Source organism: Peromyscus maniculatus, chromosome 10 (genome assembly GCF_049852395.1).
Source record: "Peromyscus maniculatus bairdii isolate BWxNUB_F1_BW_parent chromosome 10, HU_Pman_BW_mat_3.1, whole genome shotgun sequence".
In the NCBI taxonomy this organism is placed as follows: domain Eukaryota; kingdom Metazoa; phylum Chordata; class Mammalia; order Rodentia; family Cricetidae; genus Peromyscus; species Peromyscus maniculatus.
In genome coordinates, this window is record NC_134861.1 from 85,563,926 (window position 1) to 85,585,606 (window position 21,681).

Consider the following 21,681-nt stretch of genomic DNA (forward strand, 5'->3'; position numbering starts at 1 on the left):
CCCCCCGCCGCCCCCAGGGTGAATGGCAGTTAGTAGATGAAGCCTGCATCCATTCTAGCCTTATGGTGTGTATATTTTGCTGAAGGATATTTGGCTGTTTACCTTTACTCCCGAATGACTTAAATGGAGGTACAATTGTGGGAAACGTTCTACAAGTTTTCCTGATATAAAAACAAGAAGCTTAGCTGCTCACCTTGCTACCTCATCTTTGTGCTGTTTACTGTCTTTCTTTCTTCTCTCCCTCGACTTCTGCTTTCTCTCACTGGTTCTTCTTCTTGGGATAGAAATCTTTGTATCAGATTCTGCTTTCAAAGGAAACCATATTTGGATACTTGGGCTTCCCAGAAATTAGACTTCAAGGTAAAGACTTACGTATTGTTATTTTATTAATGAGTAGACTACCCGAGAACCGGGGATTGGGGTTGGGGAGAGAATGTGATGTGAGTCAGGAAATCTGAAATCTGGCAGGAGATACACATTGTAGTATGGCCAACATCACCAGGGTGGAACAGCACTCCATGGCCAATTTCAGCTGAGCCATATAGGTCTCTTGGGGAGCCATTTGGAGTGTTGTATTCTTATTCTGCTGAAACTATAAAACCAATTTAAAACAAGATATTATTTACATTAATCTCATAAGTTGCCTAAGGAACAAGATATTAGTCTTTGGCTTCCTTTTCCCTCCCTCCCTCCCTCCCTCCCTCCCTCCCTCCCTCCCTCCCTCCCTCCCTCCCTCCCTCCCTCCTTTCCTCCTTTCCTCCCTTCCTTCTTTCTTCCTTTCCTTTGTTTCTTTTCTCCTTTCTTATTGTTTAGGCTGCATTTAAAGCTGAAACCTGGACCAGGACACTTAGTCCCTAAAAGAAAGGAAAGCAGGTTTACCAAGGCCATAGCCAGACTCAATTTCCCCAATAGGTTGGCATCTTACCAACATTTATCTTCCACTTCAAAACTCTTCAACATTTGCCTTTGAAAGTGAGAGATAGTTAAAATCACTTCCATTGTCTTCAGTCATCATTAGAAAAAGAAATCAGACAGCTTAGAGAAGAGAAATAAATCAAATAAAACCCCAATATTTTGGCAGCCAGGTGGGAGTTTGGGTTCAATAGTATAAAATTATCACGTGACCTCACTTCCTAAACTTTCTACTATTGCTTATAGTGCCAAGTTAGGGATGAAGCCTTTAATATATGGGCCTTTGAGGGAAATTCCAGATCTGAATCATAATAAACACAGATCCCCGTGGGTATAACATATTTTTTGTCTCTCTCACTAAAGCAGGCTATGACATAATGACATTGAAATTAACTCAATTTTAATTCTCTTTCAAGACATAGTGTCTGCAAAAGTTCCTGATACATAATGAATGCTCAATGAGAATGAGCAAGAAAACTTTTTTATTATTTAAGCGAAGTTTGTCTTTGGACTATATCAGCCTTGTAGTGATCACATATTCTTTAGTTAAATGCTATAATATGTTATATCAAATGCAGAGGTCCTAAGCCCTAATACTTCAGAATGTGAACTTATTTGGATATTCAGTCTTTCAACAGGCAACCGATGAGACTGAGTGCTGTATATTGTAATGGAGAGACAGAGGGAAAATTAGACTAGGAGGATTAAATAGGGAGGGGTATGGACAAGGGAGGTAAAGGGGAATACAGGGAGGGACAACTAACAGCAGCCATTTGAAAAACAACATAGAGACTTACTACTGTAGACACCACCTGCCTGCAAGGTGGACTGGTGAAATGGTGGCACAAATGTTGTGGGAATAACCAACCACTTTTGATTAGGTCTAAGGCCCACTCCATGAGCTAGAACCCAAGCACGGCACTACCCAAAGGGCCAAGAACCTGCGACTAGATAAATCATGAGCCCAGGAGAAAACCTACTACTATTCTTATGCTAAAGGAGCAAAGCAATAAAACAATTCCTAATGACATATGCTATAGTCATATAGTACTTTGCTTAATCCTCATTAGAGAAGCCTCTTCCTGAAGCAGATGGGAACTAACATAGAGACCCACAACTGGACAATGGGCAGAGAGTAGAAACTTTGGAGAACTCCATCCTTAATAAGACATTTTTTGTGAAAGCCCTCCTCTCAAAGCTCAGGGATCTATGTGGAAGAAGAGGCAAAGATTATAGAAGCCAGAGGTGATGAATGACTCCAAGGAAACAGTGTCTTCCAAACACAATAGGACAGATGCACATATGAGCCCACAGAGAATGTAGTAGCACACATAGGGCCTCCAGAGGTTCAAGCCAGATGAGGATCCCAGCTCTGAGAGGAGATGCGGCTTCCATCCCTAGCTGAGAGGCTTTCTATAGTTGATACAAATCACTTTTCTCTAATGGAGTCTTAGTGGGCACATTAACCGTACTTTAGGGTAGGCCCCGTGCCCAGGAGCAGTTGGCCAACACAAAACTCAGTGGTATTTTTGCAGAGTTTTTGTCTCATTTTGTTTTGGGGCAGTTTTTTGTCTTATTAGTCTTTTGCTTATTTACTTTGATTTCTGTTTGTGTGGGGATCTGTGTTTGTGTGCGTGTGTGTATGAGTGTGTGTGTGTGTGTGTGTGTGTGTGTGTGTGTGTGTGTGTGCGTGCATGTATGGTTTCTTGGTTTTGCTTGTTTGCTTTTAAAGGGAAAAAGAAAAAAGAACATAAAGTTGGTTTGGTAGGGAGATGGGGAGGATCTATGAGGAACTGGGAGAGCATAAAAAGATGCTCAAAAATATTGTATGAATTTTTTCAATAAAAAAGAAGCAATTGAGTTAAAGTAGGTTAATAGGATGATCTCTAATCCAGCATATTAGCGTCCTTTAACAAAGGAGAATTTGGAGATAGACATTCATATAGAGAGAACACTGTTATTGTAAACAGGACAGCAACCACCAGCACACCAAGTAAAGATGCCTGGCATATATCCCTTCCTTATAGTACCAAAAAAGGACCAACCCAGTCCATACCTTAAGCTCGAAGTTTCAGTCTCCAGGATTGTAAGGCAAAACATTGCTGCCATTTAGGCCACCTATTCTCTGGCTGTGGTAGCTCATGTTAGCACAGATGTGTTACTGTTTGATTTGTATATACCAAAACAAGGAGCAGTCCGTTTTAGATTATTAAGATCAATTATAAAACTGCTTAAGGGGGAGGGGAGTAAAACTCATAGTCCTTTGCTACTTAAATGATCTCCAAGCCCAAGGAAACCTGTGCATTCAAAGTCCCAAATAACTGCAGTTTGCTATTCTTGATAGGATAAAATTTATTAGGTTATTTTAGTCTGGACTCCATTTCATTTGTAATTGATGGTGTAAATATGATTTCACCATGGTAAATTCTATTAAAACCTCAAATAGGACCATGCAAATATATACAAGAGCCAAAGGCAAATATTTGCTATGGGAAAGTATCAGTTCCCTTCTTTGTACAAAGGTGGATTTTGTAAAACAAAATTATTTACATTCTCATAGCTCCATTCACTGACTACAATGACATCAATCTCCTTACATTTGCACAGTTTCAGCTCTAAAAAATGAGAGGTTTGTATCTGTATGCATCAAGTTCACCTCAACCTGCTCCCAACCTCTCAACTGAACAAAGTGTGAAAACTAAGCCCAGCTTCAGTACTGGCTTGTGAAACGGGTAGCGTGTGCTACTTTTCCTTCTTCAGTGGGGAGAGTAGAAGAAGAGGAGAGAGAGCTCTCAGGGCTGCAGACAGCATACAAAAGGCACCGTACTGATTTTACCATCCAGACCAGAGTCAAGCCACAGACAGACATGGCTGCTGAGGGCTGGCTGGCGTTCCTGCTCGTTGTCCTCAACCTAGGCAACCTTGGTAAGCTAAGGAGGCATTTTTATTTTCCATTTAGCTACTGGGGGAAAGTCCGAAGACATTTCAAATATAATGAAGTGGTTTGGGCTGATAAACAGATTGTAGAAATGGTCAAATGAAACCCTAAGAAGGTCTGCATTTAGATTGTGAAGTTCACAGAATTTCATGTAGTCATATTAAGTTAGGTGAAAGCATGCATTTGACTTGCTAGAAATAGCTGGCCCCAAGAACTGATGCTTTTCTTTTTCAGAGTTGATAACAGAAGAATTACTACAAAAAGATTTAGGATATTTACTTTAATTATTTCATGCTGATAGGATTTGCCACTCTTTAATTGATAACATTTACACATAATCATTAAGGCTTGAGTTGCTTTACCATGGATACTGACTGTATTTACCTTTAAGCAATCTACTAGTCACCTAGTTTATTTGCAATTTTTTCAAACATAGTAGGTGCTTAACAAGTGTTTCCTTGCCGTAATAAGATCATAGGTCAGCCTCATGTATTTGCCTTGTGTGCCTCGCTGTCTTGGCTCCTAATTCAAAGTAAAGACTTGAACACTACAGACTTATTTGTTCTTGCTGAGAAGTTAACTACTCTTTTCCCCGACAGCTCATCCCTGTGACACTCAAGAGTTACGATGTCAGTGTATTCAGATGAGTTCTGATTTCATTCCTCTTAAATTCATTAAAAATGTCCAGGTGATACCTGAGAACATCTATTGTAGCCGAAAGGAAATCATGTAAGTAGTAAAGGTGGGAAGGAGGGTGGAAGCTCCTTCATGGAAGTTTTCTAACTGTTATCTTCTAACAGGATGTGCTCAGTGGTTCTCAACATGTGGGTCATGGCCCTTTGGGTGATCAAATGATCCTTTCACAGGGTTCACCTAAGACCATCGGAAATCACAGATACTTACATTACAATTCATAACAGTAGCAAAATTACAGTTATGAAGTAGCAACAAAAATAATTTTATGGCGGTGGGGGTCCCCACAACATGTGGAAGTGTATTAAAGGGCCCCGGCATTAGCAAGGTTGAGAAACACTGTGCTAGATAAAAAGACTGAAGACTATGGCTCTGGACAATATTATTCCCACACAGAATGGGAAAAGCATTTTTTACCCAATATTTACACCCTCATTTCTAAAAATGACATGTACTCTTTCCAGAAAAAAATAAACCAAACCAAACAACCAAACCACAAAACCAGAAGGCAGTTCTTAAATGGAGATGATAGTTAATTTCATAAACTCTGCTGAGTAGAATTAACTTTGAAGTCAATGAGTACTTAAAAACAAAGATACATAGTCATGGGCAAGGATGTAAGGATAGGGAATATCAGGAAATTTCTGCATTATACACTTGGATGTACCAGCACATATAATATGGCCTCATGACTCTAGTGAGAACTATTCTGGGACATCAACCTTGTAGACTGTAGGAAATTCCTTCATTCTTTAGTTATAACTTTTGTTATATCTATCTATCTATCTATCTATCTATCTATCTATCTATCTATCTATCTATCTATCTATCTATCTATCTATCATCTATCTATCTATCTATTTATCTATCATCTGTCTATCCATCATCTATCAATCAATCATCTATTTATCTATATCTATCTGTCATCTATCTATATCTATCTATCATCTACCTATCTAAATGTGTCTGCCTTAGTTGTTTATTGCTAGATAACATTATCATAATAGAGTGTGAAATAAATATGGTTATTATTTCACATTTTATAGTTCAGCATGCTGTGTGGCTGAGGTGGCTTCTCTGCTCACTGAGAAGAGTGAGTGGAAGAAAAGGAGAGAGAATCCACAGGGCTTTAGGAAGCCCATAAGAAGGCATTATAGCAGTACTGATCTTACCATTCAAACCAGAGTCAAGGCACAGACACACATGACTGCTTGCTGGTTTGTGAAGGATGGCAGCTAGTCAGAAGTTTCACCTGGAGGTTCTCTGAAGGGCTCTGCTTTCAACTCAGGCTGCTGGGAGAATTTAGCTCTTTGCTGATGCCCCCACATCCCTCTAGGCTGGTGATTCTCAACCTTCCTAATACAGAAAGCCTTTAATACAGTTCTTCATGTTGTGGTAACCCCAAACCATAAAATTGTTTTTGTTGCTACTTTATAACTGTAATTTTGGGACTGTTGTGAATCAGAATGTAAATATCTGATATGCAGGGTATCTGATATGTGACCCCCGTGAGTCATTTGGCCCCCAGGTTGAGAACCACAGTTCTAGACTGTTGGTCTGTGGTGATTTTTAATTCCTGGAGGCTATTTCCAGGTTGTTCCACTTAGTTCTTTGGATGTGCGATGGGAAAATCAGCCTCACACCAAATCAGTCTCCCTCTCCCAATCACATGTTCTCTTCCACTATCAGTCAGAGAAAACTGCTCTGGCTGCCACACGAGATTCCTCCTCTTATTTTACGTTTTGAGGCAGGGGCTCTCTCTGTCTCTGTGTGCTTATTTTAAATGACCATGAGAGAGATAATGGTCTTGAACTCACCCTCCTGATTCGTAGGGTTACAGGTGTGCACTACCACGCTTGATATAATACTTCAATGTTCTTAAACGCCTATCATTTACTTCAGCTTGCTTTAAATCTCAGAAACTCTCCCCAGTCACTGTACATAATCTGATGCTGTTATAAAGGCTATGACAATAAAGTTTCACCTTCCAGTTTTTGCTGCTTAGACTTAGCGTTTGTTTTGCATTCGTTGATTTCACCCTTTCACTTGGCCACCACGCTGTCTGGGAATAAAGGCAGTTTCATTTCCTCCTTTGAGAACCTTATAACGTTTACTTGTCTTTCAAGTTTTGTTGAGATGGCTGTCATGGGAGCAGGCTCCCTTGGCTTGCTTCTGTATTTAAAGGGAATTATTTTCAAGTTTGTACCATTATGCATAATGCTTTGTGGCTGATTTTTTCTTATGTTGGTTAATTGTAAGAATTATATTGTTTTTCATTATTATAGAATTTTAAATTGTGTTATCTTTTAAACCCCTGAGATGTACATTTTGGCTCAGAATGCAGTAAAATGATCCAGCCTTATATGAGTAACTACCAAATGATCCTTAATACATTGGTAGAGCTTTGCAGCTCTGTGAACAGAACTAGTAGAATTCAAGCTCTCTCTGATCAATAATAATAAGAGCGTTAATTGGGGCCCAAAAATCTAACAAAATGGTGAACACACTCAATATAAGATATATAAATACGTGACTGACAAGCTTGTCAATCTGAGTTTGATCCCAGGAGCCCACACGGTGGCACATTCATGCACATGCACAGGTAACTAAACTACAACTTTAAAAATTAGCTAGGCATACTGATAAGTTTAAAAGTTCCATTCCACCAATATGATTAATACAGTTTGAAAAATCCGTGTGTTGATTTTAAGTATGTGCACTCCATGTTGCAGATCATTATTGTGAGTGTACTTAACATACTATTAAATAAGTACAGTTGCTATTTAACCAAAAATGCTTTAATTTTATAGAGTCCTGCTGAAAAATAGGAAATTAATTTGTTTGGATCCTAAGGCTGAATGGATGGTGGCTCTTATCGAAAAGATTACACACAGGTAAAATTAAGGCCAAGAATCTTCATATTCATGTTCTCTCATTTTTATTTTAATGATGGATATATTTAGAAATATACACAGGTACATTGTAGATGACAACAAATCCACAATGAGATCAGAATATATGTAATCTAGACTCCCCCAAAGCAGCCCCAGACCATCATCTCTGGTCTCCCCTCAGCCCTACTGAATCAGAAATGATGAGGTAGACCCCCCCAAAGATGATTTTAGCATCTCCGCATGACTCTATGGCACTCCCAAGGTTGAGAGTCACTAGTTTACACTTTCTATTGAAGATGCCAGCAACTTGGCCTGTGTTATGAATAGACTGATTGAATGTAAAGGTGATACAAAATTGTTATCATGTGCCTCATGCCAACTAAGTACATAGACTATTGACCCATCTGCTGAAAGACATTTTAAGGGGAAAGAATTGTGGGAGGAAAATATAACCATTTCTTTAATTTAAATTTAAGTTAATTTAAATTAAGCTCCAAATAGAATTTTTGAATCAATGATTTAAGAGGGAATGATGATCAGTGAAGTAGGAAGCATGAAGATATTTGAATTGACTTCTGATAAACAAAATAAAAGCAGAATTTTAAAGCTACAGTATGGTAAATAGGGAGAGATGGTCACTCAGAACCAGTTTTGTTTTATTTCCCAATCAAAAAATAAAAATAAAAACAACGTAAGAGCTTACGACCCACTCAGGGGCTGCCGTCCTGTTTATGGCTCTGTTACTATGATAAAATACTGACCAAGTCAATCTGGGGGAGGAAAGGGGTTTCTGGCTTACAGGTTATATTCTGTCATTGAGGGAAGCCAAGGCCAGAACTCAAGACAAGCGCCTGGAGGCAGGAGCTGAAGCAGAGGCTGTGGAGGAAAGCTGTTACCAGCTTGCTCTGCATGGCTTGCACAGCCTTCTTTCTTATATAAGTCAGGACCACTTGCCCAGGAGTAGCACAGCTCCCAGTGAACTGGGTCCTCCCACATAAATTATTAATCAAGAGAACATCCTTGCAGACATGCCCACAGGCCAATCTGATGGAAGCAATTCCTCAACTGAGGGTTTCTCTTCCTAGGTGACTCTAGTTTAAGTCAAGTTGAAAAAAACTAACCACCATGGTCACCTTGCTAGCCACAAGCCTGCTTGGAGATGACCAGATTCAGTGGTGAAAGTGTGGTTTGGTGTTCTAGATTTACCAGCTGTCACAGATGGTATCATTCTGGACAATTCACGTAACATCAGAGATTCATGCGCTTTAATTTTTTTCTAAGTTGATCTATCAGGGGAGCATAGATATGCATACAAAATGGTTAATAGTGGCTGTTGTCAACTTTCCACTGATCAACCAAATGGGCTTTATTTTATTTCTTAGCTTTTACATGTTTTTAGTGTGTGTTTTCTAAGGGGGAATAGATAACGCTGTGTATCTGTGTAGTTATATGTGCTTTGCTTGTCTTTTAGGCCCCTTAATCAAGTACTACACCAGAAACTGCACATCCAATTCAATGAGGAACAAGCGCCCTCTGCATTTTCTTGGTTTGAACGTCCTCTACATCTTTCTTGAAACACATCGGTGTGGTTTGAGGACTGAAATGAACTCCTCTTTCAACTCATTCTGGGGGCCTCTAGCTGCTTTTCTGACTTGCTTATGACAAGAGTGATTGGTATTGAGTTGATGAAACCATTATTGTGTAGGAAAATAAATCTTAAGTTTCACATCATAGGTGGGGCATTTCTCCCTTGGGCTCAGTGCCTTCCTGGCCTCTGCCTCTTCCACTGCTGGCCACTCTATCTTTTAGTTTACTTGACTTTCTGGTGGATGCTCTCAGTTGACTACTTTCCTTCCATCTCTATATTTTGATGTTACGTTTAATGGCATCATGTGTCTTTTGTTGACAAACTATCCACATACTGCTTAATGTTTTGTGCTTCAAAGCCTTATTCCACTCTAGTATGGGATGTCACAGGGCTGCATCCCAGAGTAAAGCATGGCTCTTCATCTCCAGTGCCCCCGACTCAAACACTTCTTTCAAAGATTTTCATTCACCAGAAAAATCTGAAATAAAAATATATGTTAATCTAGGCTTGGTGGGACATGTACACAATATCAGCACTTGGGAAGTTAAGGCAAGAAGATCATGAATTCAAGGCTATCCTGGCTCACACAGTCAGTTACAGACTAACAGGCTATAGGGAAACTCTCTCTCTCTCTCTCTCTCTCTCTCTCTCTCTCTCTCTCTCTCTCGCTCTCGCTCTCGCTCTCGCTCTCTCTCTCTCTCACTCTCTCTCTCTCTCTCTCTCTCACACACACACACACACATACACACATACACACACACACACAGACATTTACATACACAGGTGAGTGGGTAACAAAGCAGCATTAATTGTATAATATAGTTGTTTTAAATTTAAAAAATTTACTTGTATGGTTTTAGTCTTTCCTTATGTCTGTTTGTGGGTGTGAACATGGGTGTGCAAAACCACAGGTGTCAGTCCTGGATTTCCACCTTGTTTGAAGCAAGGTCCCTCTGTTGTTTTCCACAGTGAATGCCAAGCTAGCTGGCCCATGACGCCCCAGGCACCGTCGTAGCACTGGGGCTACAGATGCTTGGCATCACGTGGGTTCTGGTAACTCTAGCTCAGGTCTTTGGACTTGAACAACAAACTCTATTGCTCACTGAGTCATCTGTCCAGACCAATAATTTGTTTTTAACTGAAGCGAACCTTCTAGCTAACATGGTTGAAGGCTATGGGCAGACTAAGTTAGAGCACTGTGGATGGGAACAATAGCAGGAAATGTAAGGCTTTCCACACTTACGATGACAACAAGGATGTCACTGCAGACAAGCGAGGGGCTGGGAAACACAGCTACAGCCATGCTCTGACCATTTCACTTCTTCCTAGTAGAAATTTCTCATATTTAACACTAATAAATATCAAATAAACAAATATCCATTTTCTGGTTGACATTTCTGATGAAGGAGTGTGTTAACGGATAAATGATACTATTTTGGAGCCAAAACAGGAACTCTGGGTCAAGAGAGGACTGTCTGTAGGCTCTGAAGCCTCTGGCTTTCTCTCGTCAACTCTTGTATGTTTGCCCTCGTCTGCTAACCTGAGACCTCTCATTTCCCCCACAGTCTTTCTGTTTTTCTGTTCTGCATGGAAAGTCACGCAGGTAACTCACTTGCTCTCCCTACAGCTTCATTTTTAATTCTTAGAAAAGATAGTATTGACCATGTCGGTTCATTTGTATGCACTGGTCCAACTACCTGTGGCTCAATGCCTGTGGTGCCATGGTTCAAATGAGGCCATGTGTGGTCTCTCACTGCAGAACAAAGAAATAGTTCCCAGAGTCTAATGCTATATTGGGCATTTTCACTATGATCTGTATATCCGAGGGGAAAAAAATCAAAGACAGATACTAATAAAAAATATACTTCCTCAGAAGAAACTTTATTGTATGTTTTTAATGTAAGCATATACATGTGTTCATTGGTGTGTATGTGTTTGGATGAAGGTACGTATTACGTATGGAGGCTGGGGGACAATCTTGTTTCTTAATCAGCACTTTTTTTTTGAGACAGTGTCTTTCTTTGTCCTGGAACTCACCAAGCAGTGGCTAGGTTGGTTGGCTCAGGAAACTCAGAGGTTGATCTATCTGATTTCCCTGTGTTGAAGCTGTACCTATGCAAGCTCTTTTTTTTTGTGTGTGGGTTCTGAGGGGTCTTTATGGGTCTTTATGCTTGGAAAATGAGAACTTTTCTGACTGCATTATCTGTCCATCCCCAGAAGAAAATTTAGAGAGCTGTATTCAGAGAGATGAGATACATATATTGAAAAAGTACTAGATAAAAAGTACAGGCTTGGATTCTGTGTTCCTTTATAGTTAGATGAAATTCTTTATACTCAGTTGTAAATGTGGAACATGACAAAAAAAATTCCTGTCCCTTACATAGTTTCTGAAATTAGATACTGACGTTGCTTTGAAAGTAAACATAAAAAGTAAAACAAGGCTAGGTGGTGGTGGCACAAGCCTATAATCCCAGGAGAGGAAGAGGCAGGTGGATCTCTGTGAGTTTGAGGCAAGCCTGATCTACAGAGTAAGTTCCAGCAGAGCTAGGACTGTTTCACAGAGAAATCTTGTGTCAAAAAAAAATTTAAACAAGTATTTATTATTACTATTACTATTATTATTATTATTATTATTATTATTATTAAACATATATAGTGATTTCCTGATTGGTGCTTGGTGAAGCTGGTGTTACAGTATCTATTCAGATTATTGTATCCACAACTGTATGCACAGATCAAACCACTAATTATCCAAAGAAGTAGGAAATATTATTCTTTATACCATAGCAAAAATGATAAGCACACAAGTAAGCTATATACTAACAACTATTGAGACTAAGCCAAATAAAAGAACCAAAACTAGAGGACTTAGATTATTTTAGTGTGTGAAGTTCCATATTTTATAAAGAAGTCATTGGTTGACATGGTTTGAGCGATGAACCCATTCACAGTTCAGCCTCCCGTGGACAAAAGAATAGGAACTTGGCTACCAGGAACATGCAGGGTAAGACAGGCAGTTCTCCACATAGCTGTCAGTCAGCTGTGTGGGGCCTCCCTAGAACATCAAGAGAACCACTTTTAAAGCCAAAGGAAGGTGAGTGTGGTACCTTGGCTCTAGGAAATATGGGCATGTTTATAAAAAAGCCATTATACTACACATCATCTGGAAATACTTAATATGAAATTTTTCTTTTAAATAAACAGCTTAATTTTTTGGAATGCTGAAGAAAATACTCAGTGCCTTCTCTTATCCCTTCAAAAAAAGGAGGAATTAGACATCAGGAGTGAACATTTCATAGACTAATGTTGTGCATAGTCAGCTGAGGCTGGAAGGTAGCTGATATGTAGATCTTGACATTTAAATCTCGTGTTAAGACAGATGGCATGGTTGTTTATTCTAGTAAGATGAAAGGTTGTACCAAAGATCCTTGTTTAAATGTCAGAACCTTCTAGACATGTCTACTAAAACATACAGGTAAATGGGACAAGCCTGCCTCAGCACAGGCAATGGGTGGGGGAGTAAGACAGCTTTCTCTTTAGTGTCTCCTCTTAAATAGCTTTGAGACTCCATTATAGCACCTGTGTGGTCTTGGAACCCCTTAGAACCAAAAATAGGCCTCAGAAAAATGCTTGACAAAAATGAATTAAAGCTGAAGGCATGCCTTCACCATGAAACTCACTTGATTGTCCCAATCTACTCTAACTAGGAGCCAAACCCACAAGAGAAATAATTTCTAAAACATAAAAATCAAAAATGTTAGGGTCAATCAAAGAGCCTATTAGATGTGTTTCAAATCATTAGACATCAAAGTAGAGCTAGAAACATAGGAAACTGACAAGACAGAAAGAGACCCAGCAGCATTCAGGAGCAGAAGCCCAACCAAGCAAGTAAAAGAAAAGAAACAGCAAATGAGGAAGGGGCGGGGGTGCCGCCGCTGCCCACGGGAAACATCCAGGAATAAGAGCACAATTAAACAATGTGAAATCTCATGGAATGGATTAAGCAGTAGATTTGCCTAAGCTAGAGAGACAATTGTTTTAGGAGATCTGAAGACATTTCCTAGGACACAGCAGAAAGATAAATATAGAGAAAATACAAGAATAGAAGAGAATTCAAGCATAGCATGGGAGTATCTCACTTATTTCTAAAAAGGATTCTACAAAGTGAGTAGAGAGAGAATGAGTTAAAAAAACACACTTGAAAGGATGATGACTGATAATTGTCTAGGATAGACAAATCCCTGTAAGCAGGAAGTTGAATAGATTTGAAACAATATAAAAATTGAATTCATACCCTGCCATAAGGTCATGAACTCGAAGGCTTCAACCACCGGGAAAAGGTAGAAGGATTAAGCAAAGTCTGCCATGGTGTCTGTGCTCTAGAAAGGTGATGCAAGGAGATGTCAAATCTCTACAGAAAGAAATATTTCCCTAAGACATAACTGCTCCATGTTATTTGTCTAAGATAGCCACATTGCTCAGTTTTCTTTTGAGGCAGGGCTCTGAGGTTAAGGTCATCAAAACTGTCTTGTATTAGTCAAGCCTACATGTGAGGTGGTTACAGATAAGCAACAGAGTTCAGTGACATATCAACTTATTAATAAATTTTGCTAGAATTTATTTTGTTGTACACACACACACACACACACACACACACACACACATACACACACATACACACAGAGGAAGTCATGCATGCCTTTGTGAAGGCCACAGCTCACTTTTGGACATCTCCATCTATTGTTCTACACCGTACTCTGTGAGACAGAGTCTCTCACTCAACCTGAATCTTGCCAGTTCACCCAGATTAGGGCCAGCAAGCTTTGGGGGGCTGGCTCCCTTCCCTCCCAGCACTGTGGTTATAGACAAGTGCCACTGCACCCAGTTTTTCACATTGGTGATGGAGATCAAACTTATACACTCAAAGCAATTTCCTCGCTGAGTAGCTGTCCCAGCCCCTATGCCTTCAGTGTGGAGCCTATGTGTTATTAGTTGTTTTCTTACTCTTTTGGGGCGGCCCGCTACCCAGCTCCCAAATAAATCACACATGGAGGCTTATTCTTACTTATGAATGCCTGGCCTTAGCTTGGCTTAGTTTCTAGCGAGGTTTTCTTAACTTATCTTATCCCATCTCTGGGCTTTTCCCATTGTCTTACTTCTGTAAATCTTACTCTTACTCCATGGCTTGGTGTGTAGCTGGGTGGCTTGCCACTGGAGTCCTCCTCCTTCCCTGACTCCTTTCCTCCCAGATTTCTCCTTCTATATGTTCTCTCTGCCTGTCAGCCACACCTATCCTTTCTCCTGCCTTGCTATTGGCCGTTCAATTCTTTATTAGACCATCAGGTGTTTTAGACAGGCAAAGTAGCACAGCTTCACAGAGTTAAACAAATGCAACATAAACAAAAGCAACACACTTTAAAATAATATTCTGCCGGGCGGTGGTGGCGCACGCCTTTAATCCCAGCACTCGGGAGGCAGAGCCAGGTGGATCTCTGTGAGTTCGAGGCCAGCCTGGGCTACCAAGTGAGTCCCGGGAAAGGCGCAAAGCTACACAGAGAAACCCTGTATCGAAAAAAAAAAAAAAGTCATAAAATAATATTCTGCAACACCTATGTGCAAAATGACATATTCTACATGACTTTTTTTCCCTCAAGATTCAGACTCTTTTTTTTCAAAATGTAACCTGCTGAGCATATTGAGGGAAACCTATCTTTCTTACTATTTTAACCATCAAACTGATCTTAATGTGTTAATGGGAAGAAGTGGTAAAATAATAGTAATTAATTAAAATGGTTAGAAGAAGATAAGTTCTTGTCCTATTATTTTTAAAGTAATTTCAGGCAGGTCACTTCCAAATCCCAAACTTCTATAAAATGTCAGTATTAAAATCTACTTTATTGAAGGTTACTGAAAATATTACAGAAGCAAATGTTCACCAATTTGTTCTCTAGAAATCCTCAATCTTCTTAGTCTTTCTAAAAGTTTTCTCTCTATTCCACATTGTAACCTCCACTCAGATCAGTTTGCCAAGCCCCGAGTCTTTCCCTTCCCCTGACCACATTTAATGACTCTTGAGTGTGTGAATCATCAACTCCAGAATGCTTTCCCATTCCCCTCAAGCCCAAGGTATCTGCACTTCATTTACAAAAACTGTGAAGTCCAGTTGCTTCATATTTAACCTCATTTTGTAAAGAAAAGCTTTTATATCAACAAAGTCTAAATATCTTGCCAAAGATTATAAACCCAGAAGCTAGTACAGAACCAAGGCACAAGGCCAGGAATTCTGATTTTATCTGTGAGTACCTCTCTATTTCCCTTTCAGCGAACAAGCCTGATCCTGGTTACACCCACCCTCTGTGAGACACTAAGACATAACACCTGCAGAAAGAGGCCCTCTGTGTGTCTGAGTGGTGTAGGTATATTTCTTCTGGGTTACACGGTCATTAATCCCCCTGTTGACTGAGACATCCCGCCTGTTCCTCTTTATCAGTCTCCTGAAGAAGAATGCCGGGTAATATAATTTCAGTTAGACTGATACCTGTCCTTCTAGTGCCAATGGAAAATAAAATGCATTATTACTTTAATGCAGCCAAATCTCCTTCCAGAGCTTATGTCTGGGTTTTTCTCTTCCCTTGTAAAAATAAGTAATAACAATAATAAAGATCATGAATTTGAGAGGGAGTGGGGGATGGCACATGAGAGGAGTTGTAGAGAGAGGGGGAGGAAATGATGAAATTCATCAAAAAATTAAATTAAGAAGAAAATTTGTTCCAACAAATAGATGCATTCTCATATTAATTGGGAGAAACATGTTTATAGTAAAAAAAAAAAATTCAAGTAGTACAGGGGCCATGGAATCTGTGTTAGTTGCTTTTGCATTTTTGTGATGAAAACACTTGGAAGAAACACCTTGTGGGAGTAACGATGTCTTCCGCCTCTGTTTCAGCTGATTTCTGTACATCATGGAGGGAAGGCAGGGCAGAGTGCTCAGCCTGTGGAGACAGGAGCATGTGGCAAAGATATTCTCATTGCTGCGGACCGGAAGAGAAGGGCTTGTCCAAAACCAGGACCCAAGCCATAGCCTCCAAAGCCCACCCCAGGTGATCTGCTTTCCTAGCAAGTCCTCATCTCTTGAAGGCTCCAAGCCTTCCCTAATCATGCCATCAGTCAGGTGACAAGCATTCAAAACGTGGGTGTGTTTTAGATTCAAACCATTAACATCGTTAAAAAAATAAAACAAAAGATAAAATAAAATGTATCCTCTCCATAAGCCCTCAGTTGTTGGGTTTCCATCCCTAGGAATGACTTCTGTCAATTTTATTGTATAAATATATCTTCCCAGATATGGATTTTGAATGTACAAGTAAATTCTATAACACATAGGAGCTCTTTTCAGCTTTTAATATACTTACTTTTTCATTCATTTTCTCAGCACAGGACATAGAGACATAGTATTTTACTACAGGCATTTTGTGCCTTAGCTACCTTGCTATCATAGACATGTGGTTTGTTCCAGACTTTGGTGAATATTCATGCCCTAATTTATTTGTACATATGTGCAACTGTATCTATAGACTAACTTCACAAATAGGTTTTTCCAGTTAGAGCATCCACATATGTTTTAGATTTTAGTAAAGATTTCCCAACCATTTCCAAAGAGTCCAGTCTAGCTCAACTCTACTGACCTATAAAACTACCTGTTTTCCAAGCACCCTTGCGATGAAACTGTACATCTAACCTGAAGTTCCTCTGTGCTGCTAATTGACATTTGTGAACTCATTGCTTGAATCTGAATTCTTTCTGAGAAATGTCGGGTTTCTTTCCATGTGTTTGCAGTCATCGTTTCCTTGGAAATTTTTCTATTGGTTATTGGAAATGTCTCTGTAATAGATATTTATATTAATAAGAACAAATATATCCCTAAGTAATGTACTTCAAGTAGTCCACTATGTACTTGCCAGTTTTATTTAATTTTGCTTATAACAAAGAAAACCTTGTGTTTAGAGTAATTAATTCATTGGGCTTTAATCCCTCCCTGTCTTGCTCACATAGCATTTTCTAATTCCAAAACTCACTTCCTAAGTTTCAATGTCTGATCCATTTGCAGTGTCCTTTGTTACAAGGAGGAAGTTTGGCTTCGCCTTTGCTGGAACTTTCTACCACTTTGCCCAGGCTTCATTTATTCCCCCTCACTTCCTTCCCCCTACTTTGGTTTTCAACATTCTCTTTGGTGTGGATTTCCTTTCTGTGAGAATTTAGTTCCTAGATTTGTTTCTCCCAGATGATGCCCGCTTCTTCAACAGCCACCATCGGGATTTAAAAAGCTCATGCCTTTACATGCTTTGGCATCTGGGTGTGGTGATACTTCTCTTGTAACTTCCTTTCAAATCTTTACGTCACTTCTCAAATGTTCATGTTGCCATGCAGCCTCTAGAATCAACTTGTCTACATCCAAAGAGAGCAAAAACTCATTCGTATCTTTCCGCATTCTATTTTTATGGATTAATATAGGCAGAGTTGATATCTGCAATATCAAGTCTAGGGATCAGGAATACGTTTCCCTTAGTTCAGAGGTGAGTGTGTGTGTGTGTGTGTGTGTGTGTGTGTGTGTGTGTGTGTGTGTGTGCGTGCGCGTGCACGCGCACATGCACGCGCTTCTGCATACGTGTGTGGTCAAACATGTGTTTCAATAGGATTTGTCAGTTTTCCCATTCTATCCTCCAATTCTTGTGTAGTTTACTCTTAGTTTTCGCTATGGGTGGAACTGCTAGGAGTCAAAGTGGCATTGCCTTCTCTGTTACATTTCTAGTATGCAGTTGGCCTCCTGCAGGAACACTCTTGGCATATGCATATTAATTCAAAACTCGCCAACTGATGGAATGTTTACATTGTGTTAGATTGAAATCAACTTGATGGTTTTGTTTTGTCTGGTTATGTAACAATGGCATCTGTAACTCATAAGCACTCTTGTTTCTTCCCTGTGTTTTTATTGCCCGATTACTTCTTCCCTCCCCAAGATGAAGCTGGTAGTTCTCCAGAGCACTGTCACTTGATATTGGTGATTGTAAGAATGCTTAATCTCCTTCATTCTTTAATAGATCTCTCTGTGTTTTGCCATGAGGCATGATTTTGACTTTGGCGGAAGCGAAACTTTCAAAACAAGATTAAAATTAAGGTCTAGTAGAAAAACATCTCAATTTACATGTGTGTCCAGCCTTTCAACCTTGCCACATGACCTTGTCATCCACAAAGTTTGTGTTCAAGATCCCACAATGAACCTACATATTAAAAAAATCACAAAAACTTACAGTTTTGAGTAAGTTTATGGTTTTGGGTTGGGCTACATACATAGTTTTCCTGGACTCACGTAGGCCTGGGATTAGACATGTGTAATAGAGTAAATACTGGCCTGTATTCTGCTCAGAGGGCTTATTTCATGACGAGAAGTCAGGATTGCCTGACAGAGTTAGTTGTTTCTCCATAGGAGCCAGCTGATGACAGAGAGAAGGAACTCTTGCTGATGCTCAAACTCTTAGTTGATAATCCCTCCCAGCTCTTCCACTTCAAGTGAACTCCATCCGCCAGCATTACTGAAGGCCTCCTAGGTCTGTTATCCAGCTGTGGCTTTGGATTCACGAATCATTGATTTTTCTCATCATGTTTTATCTTCTATGTGTCCTTGAGGAATAATAAATATGTGTTGTTCATATTCCTTTGCTTTGAGTGTCTTCCTACATTTCAGGATAATTTACTAGATGTCTAAGAAATTGGTATCCCCAAATTGTAATTGCTAGTTTGTCCCTTCTCTCACCCTCTTTCACACTACACCGTCACACTGAGGCTTTGCTCATAGCCGAGGTGGTTATTTGCATGTGTTCTTTAGCCCCAATATAGGGTGTTTCAGTCATTTTTCAATTGCCTCGTTTATTTCTTTGCTATCGGCATGCATGTGTCTCATATTATTTTGGATATAAACTGCTTACAGGACACAGGCTTGCAAATACTTTCTCTCACTCTGAGCTTGCCTTTTCATTCTGTTGATTGTCCTTTTGCTACACAGAAGCTTTTTAATCAGATTCATAACAGCTTATATAATTGGCTTTTGTTGTTTCTGATGCCATATTCAAAAGATAACTATTCCTCTGGCTAATGCTTACCATCGTTCCCTAGGTTTCCTTCTAGAAGTTTTGTTATTTCATGTTTTATATTGATTCTTTAATTTTGTATATGGCATAAGACTTTGCATATGGTCTGATTGCATTTGTTACATGTGAATATCTAGTTTTTCACAGTACAGTTTATTAAAACCCCTAATCCTTCCTCAGCCATTTTCATTCCTTTCCTCATTTTTTTTACAACTTTCTCCACCACTGCTGATGGCTACTCTATCGTTCTAGTTTGTTGGGCCAAAAACTTTGAAGTTTTCATGAATTATGAGGGAAGGTTCCAAGACCCAATCCTGCAGTTCCAACCTCAGAACCAAACAGCACCTGATAGTGTACTTACTGAGTACATTTGAATGAAAACATAAAAGATAACACTGCTGTATCCTAAACGCAAAAGCGACATATTCTCTTTACATCACTATGTAATAAGGACTGTATGTTCCCAGATTAGCTTAGGTGATACTTGTGCAAATCCTTTTAACTATCTGGGCTTTTATTTTTATTATGTTAAAGTTTTTCAATATATCTAGTGAGAACTGAAATTACAACCTGGAATCACATTAAAATATACATCCTCAGAGGAATGATACTGACCAAAGCAGAGGCCAATAACAAATGGTTTGTGGATGATGGAAGAATCTTACCCAGTACATGATTTGTGACCTCCCAAAGGGTCACAACCCATGGACAGATATATGGCATATTTGTAGTTTTGAAATTTCAGATATGTAAAAAAAAGAAAAGAAAAGAAAAAAAAACACTCCTTCATGGAGATCTGTGTTAAAGAAAGAAATTTTAATACATTAGCAATAGTGCTTTAAAGCATGAAGAAGCAATATCAAATTCAACTCCCTGACAGTTGATAAATGTTTCATAAATTCCAATGTTGCACAGCTGTGGAGCACCAAGCATCATGGAGCACCAGAACTGTTCCAACAGAAAGAGCACAAATTGATCTCACCTTTGTGAGACTGGTCTTTCCTTACAAAATATATTAAAGGCAAAAGAACAGGGACTCTGGAAAACATCTATTGCAATTCTGTTGCCACAAAGACAAATGCAGAATCTGGGTGAGGGGTGAGATGGATGCAGCACAGAAATCTGCTTTTAATTTACAGAAGGGCCAACAACAAATATGAGTCTGACTTATAAACAGTTTTCATTTTGCATTGTTCTGATTCCAATATGCAAATATCACGCACAGACATCAGTTAGGCTAGTTAACGAATGGCAATGCCCCAACGTGGCTCAAATTTAGTTGTTGTGATATGTAAGCAATGGGAAACTACGTGAATATCAACTTGGCCACTGACGTCAGTTTACAGTCACTGTGTATGTCACAAATGAGCACCGTGTTAAGTGACTAATCATAGCACTTCTTACAGATCATGCCTGTAATTGATAAGGACATTGAACATTGGTTGTTTCATACACACACACACACACACACACACACACACACACACACACACACTGCAGTGCATGGGTTTGTGGTACCTCCCTATGTGCCTAGTGATAGGACCATCGGGCATTTTAGAGAAGGATATCATCAGGTATAATAATTTGTCATTCACGAAGGAAATGCAGACAATACATAAAAAATGACAAAAAGGCATGGAAACTCCATCAAATGTTAACGCAGTTGCAGACGAAGGAGCTGAGCCTTGGAATGCAGACACAGCCACCGTGGGCAGACTTGGGTGTAGCCAGGTGGCTTAGAGGAGGTAGGATTCCCAACATCGATGAGGAAAGCAGCTGTGACAGAAAGGATGACAATGACCCACAGGAGGGAGGTGCAAGACAACGCTGCACACAAAGTGACTTCAGAGGTATCTCTGTCAGGTGCTGGTCCACATTCAGAAGCATCTCTATCAGCTGCACCACAGAGAAGGCACTGGGTTCCAAGGAATGCAAAAGGAGGGCAAACACCATTCTCTCTGCTGTGTTTCCTACCAAAACTGAGATACTTCTGTTCTGAGTGTTCATGTTTAAAACTACAGTGTACAAAGTAGGTTTTAGTTTTGCTTCACTTCTTAGTCATTTATCTTGAGCAAAAAATATTTTAATATTTGTGGGAAAAAACAAAAATGTCATGGAAGAAAAACCCACACTTTGCCCCCTGGAATCATTAAGCCCTATTTTCATGAATGCGGCTTGCACAGTCTTTTTGTGGTCCCACACATTTGTGCCAAATAAAGGCAACACAACCTGTACCAGGAAAATTATTGTAAGAAACAATGAGCATTGCTATATGCCAGAAATTAAAAAAGAAAGTAACTAATTTATAATAAAACATATGGAAGTTCGAAATTGAAAACGCAAGTATCTTTCCAAGAAGTTTTGAAATAGTGGCTTGCTCAATTTTGCAGCAAACTCTAAGATAGATGCAATTATTAGCCTCATGCAACTAGGCCATGATAGGATGTAAAGAACTGATATGCAAAATTAACAAAGAAATACTCATTGAAACTGAACAGGTTTCTAAGGTCA

General features: G+C 39.5%; 1 protein-coding gene across 1 annotated transcript; it reads left to right on the forward strand.

Moving 5' to 3' along the window:
* The first annotated feature begins 3,543 nt into the window (after positions 1 to 3,543).
* On the forward strand, positions 3,544 to 9,698 carry LOC143267647 (C-X-C motif chemokine 15-like). Its single transcript, XM_076546610.1, has 4 exons — positions 3,544 to 3,837; positions 4,450 to 4,579; positions 7,354 to 7,437; positions 8,909 to 9,698. The coding sequence occupies exons 1-4, from the start codon at positions 3,780 to 3,782 to the stop codon at positions 9,009 to 9,011; spliced, it is 375 nt and encodes a 124-aa protein (XP_076402725.1). The 5' UTR covers positions 3,544 to 3,779; the 3' UTR covers positions 9,012 to 9,698.
* Positions 9,699 to 21,681: the final 11,983 nt, after the last annotated feature.

Excerpts from the sequence above, each read along its gene's own strand:
- LOC143267647 (XM_076546610.1), top strand. The coding sequence starts at position 3,780 with ATGGCTGCTGAGGGCTGGCTGGCGTTCCTGCTCGTTGTCCTCAACCTA. Across the intron at positions 3,838-4,449 it reads CCTCAACCTAGGCAACCTTG|CTCATCCCTGTGACACTCAA; the intron begins GTAAGCTAAGGA and ends TTTCCCCGACAG. Across the intron at positions 4,580-7,353 it reads TGTAGCCGAAAGGAAATCAT|AGTCCTGCTGAAAAATAGGA; the intron begins GTAAGTAGTAAA and ends TTAATTTTATAG.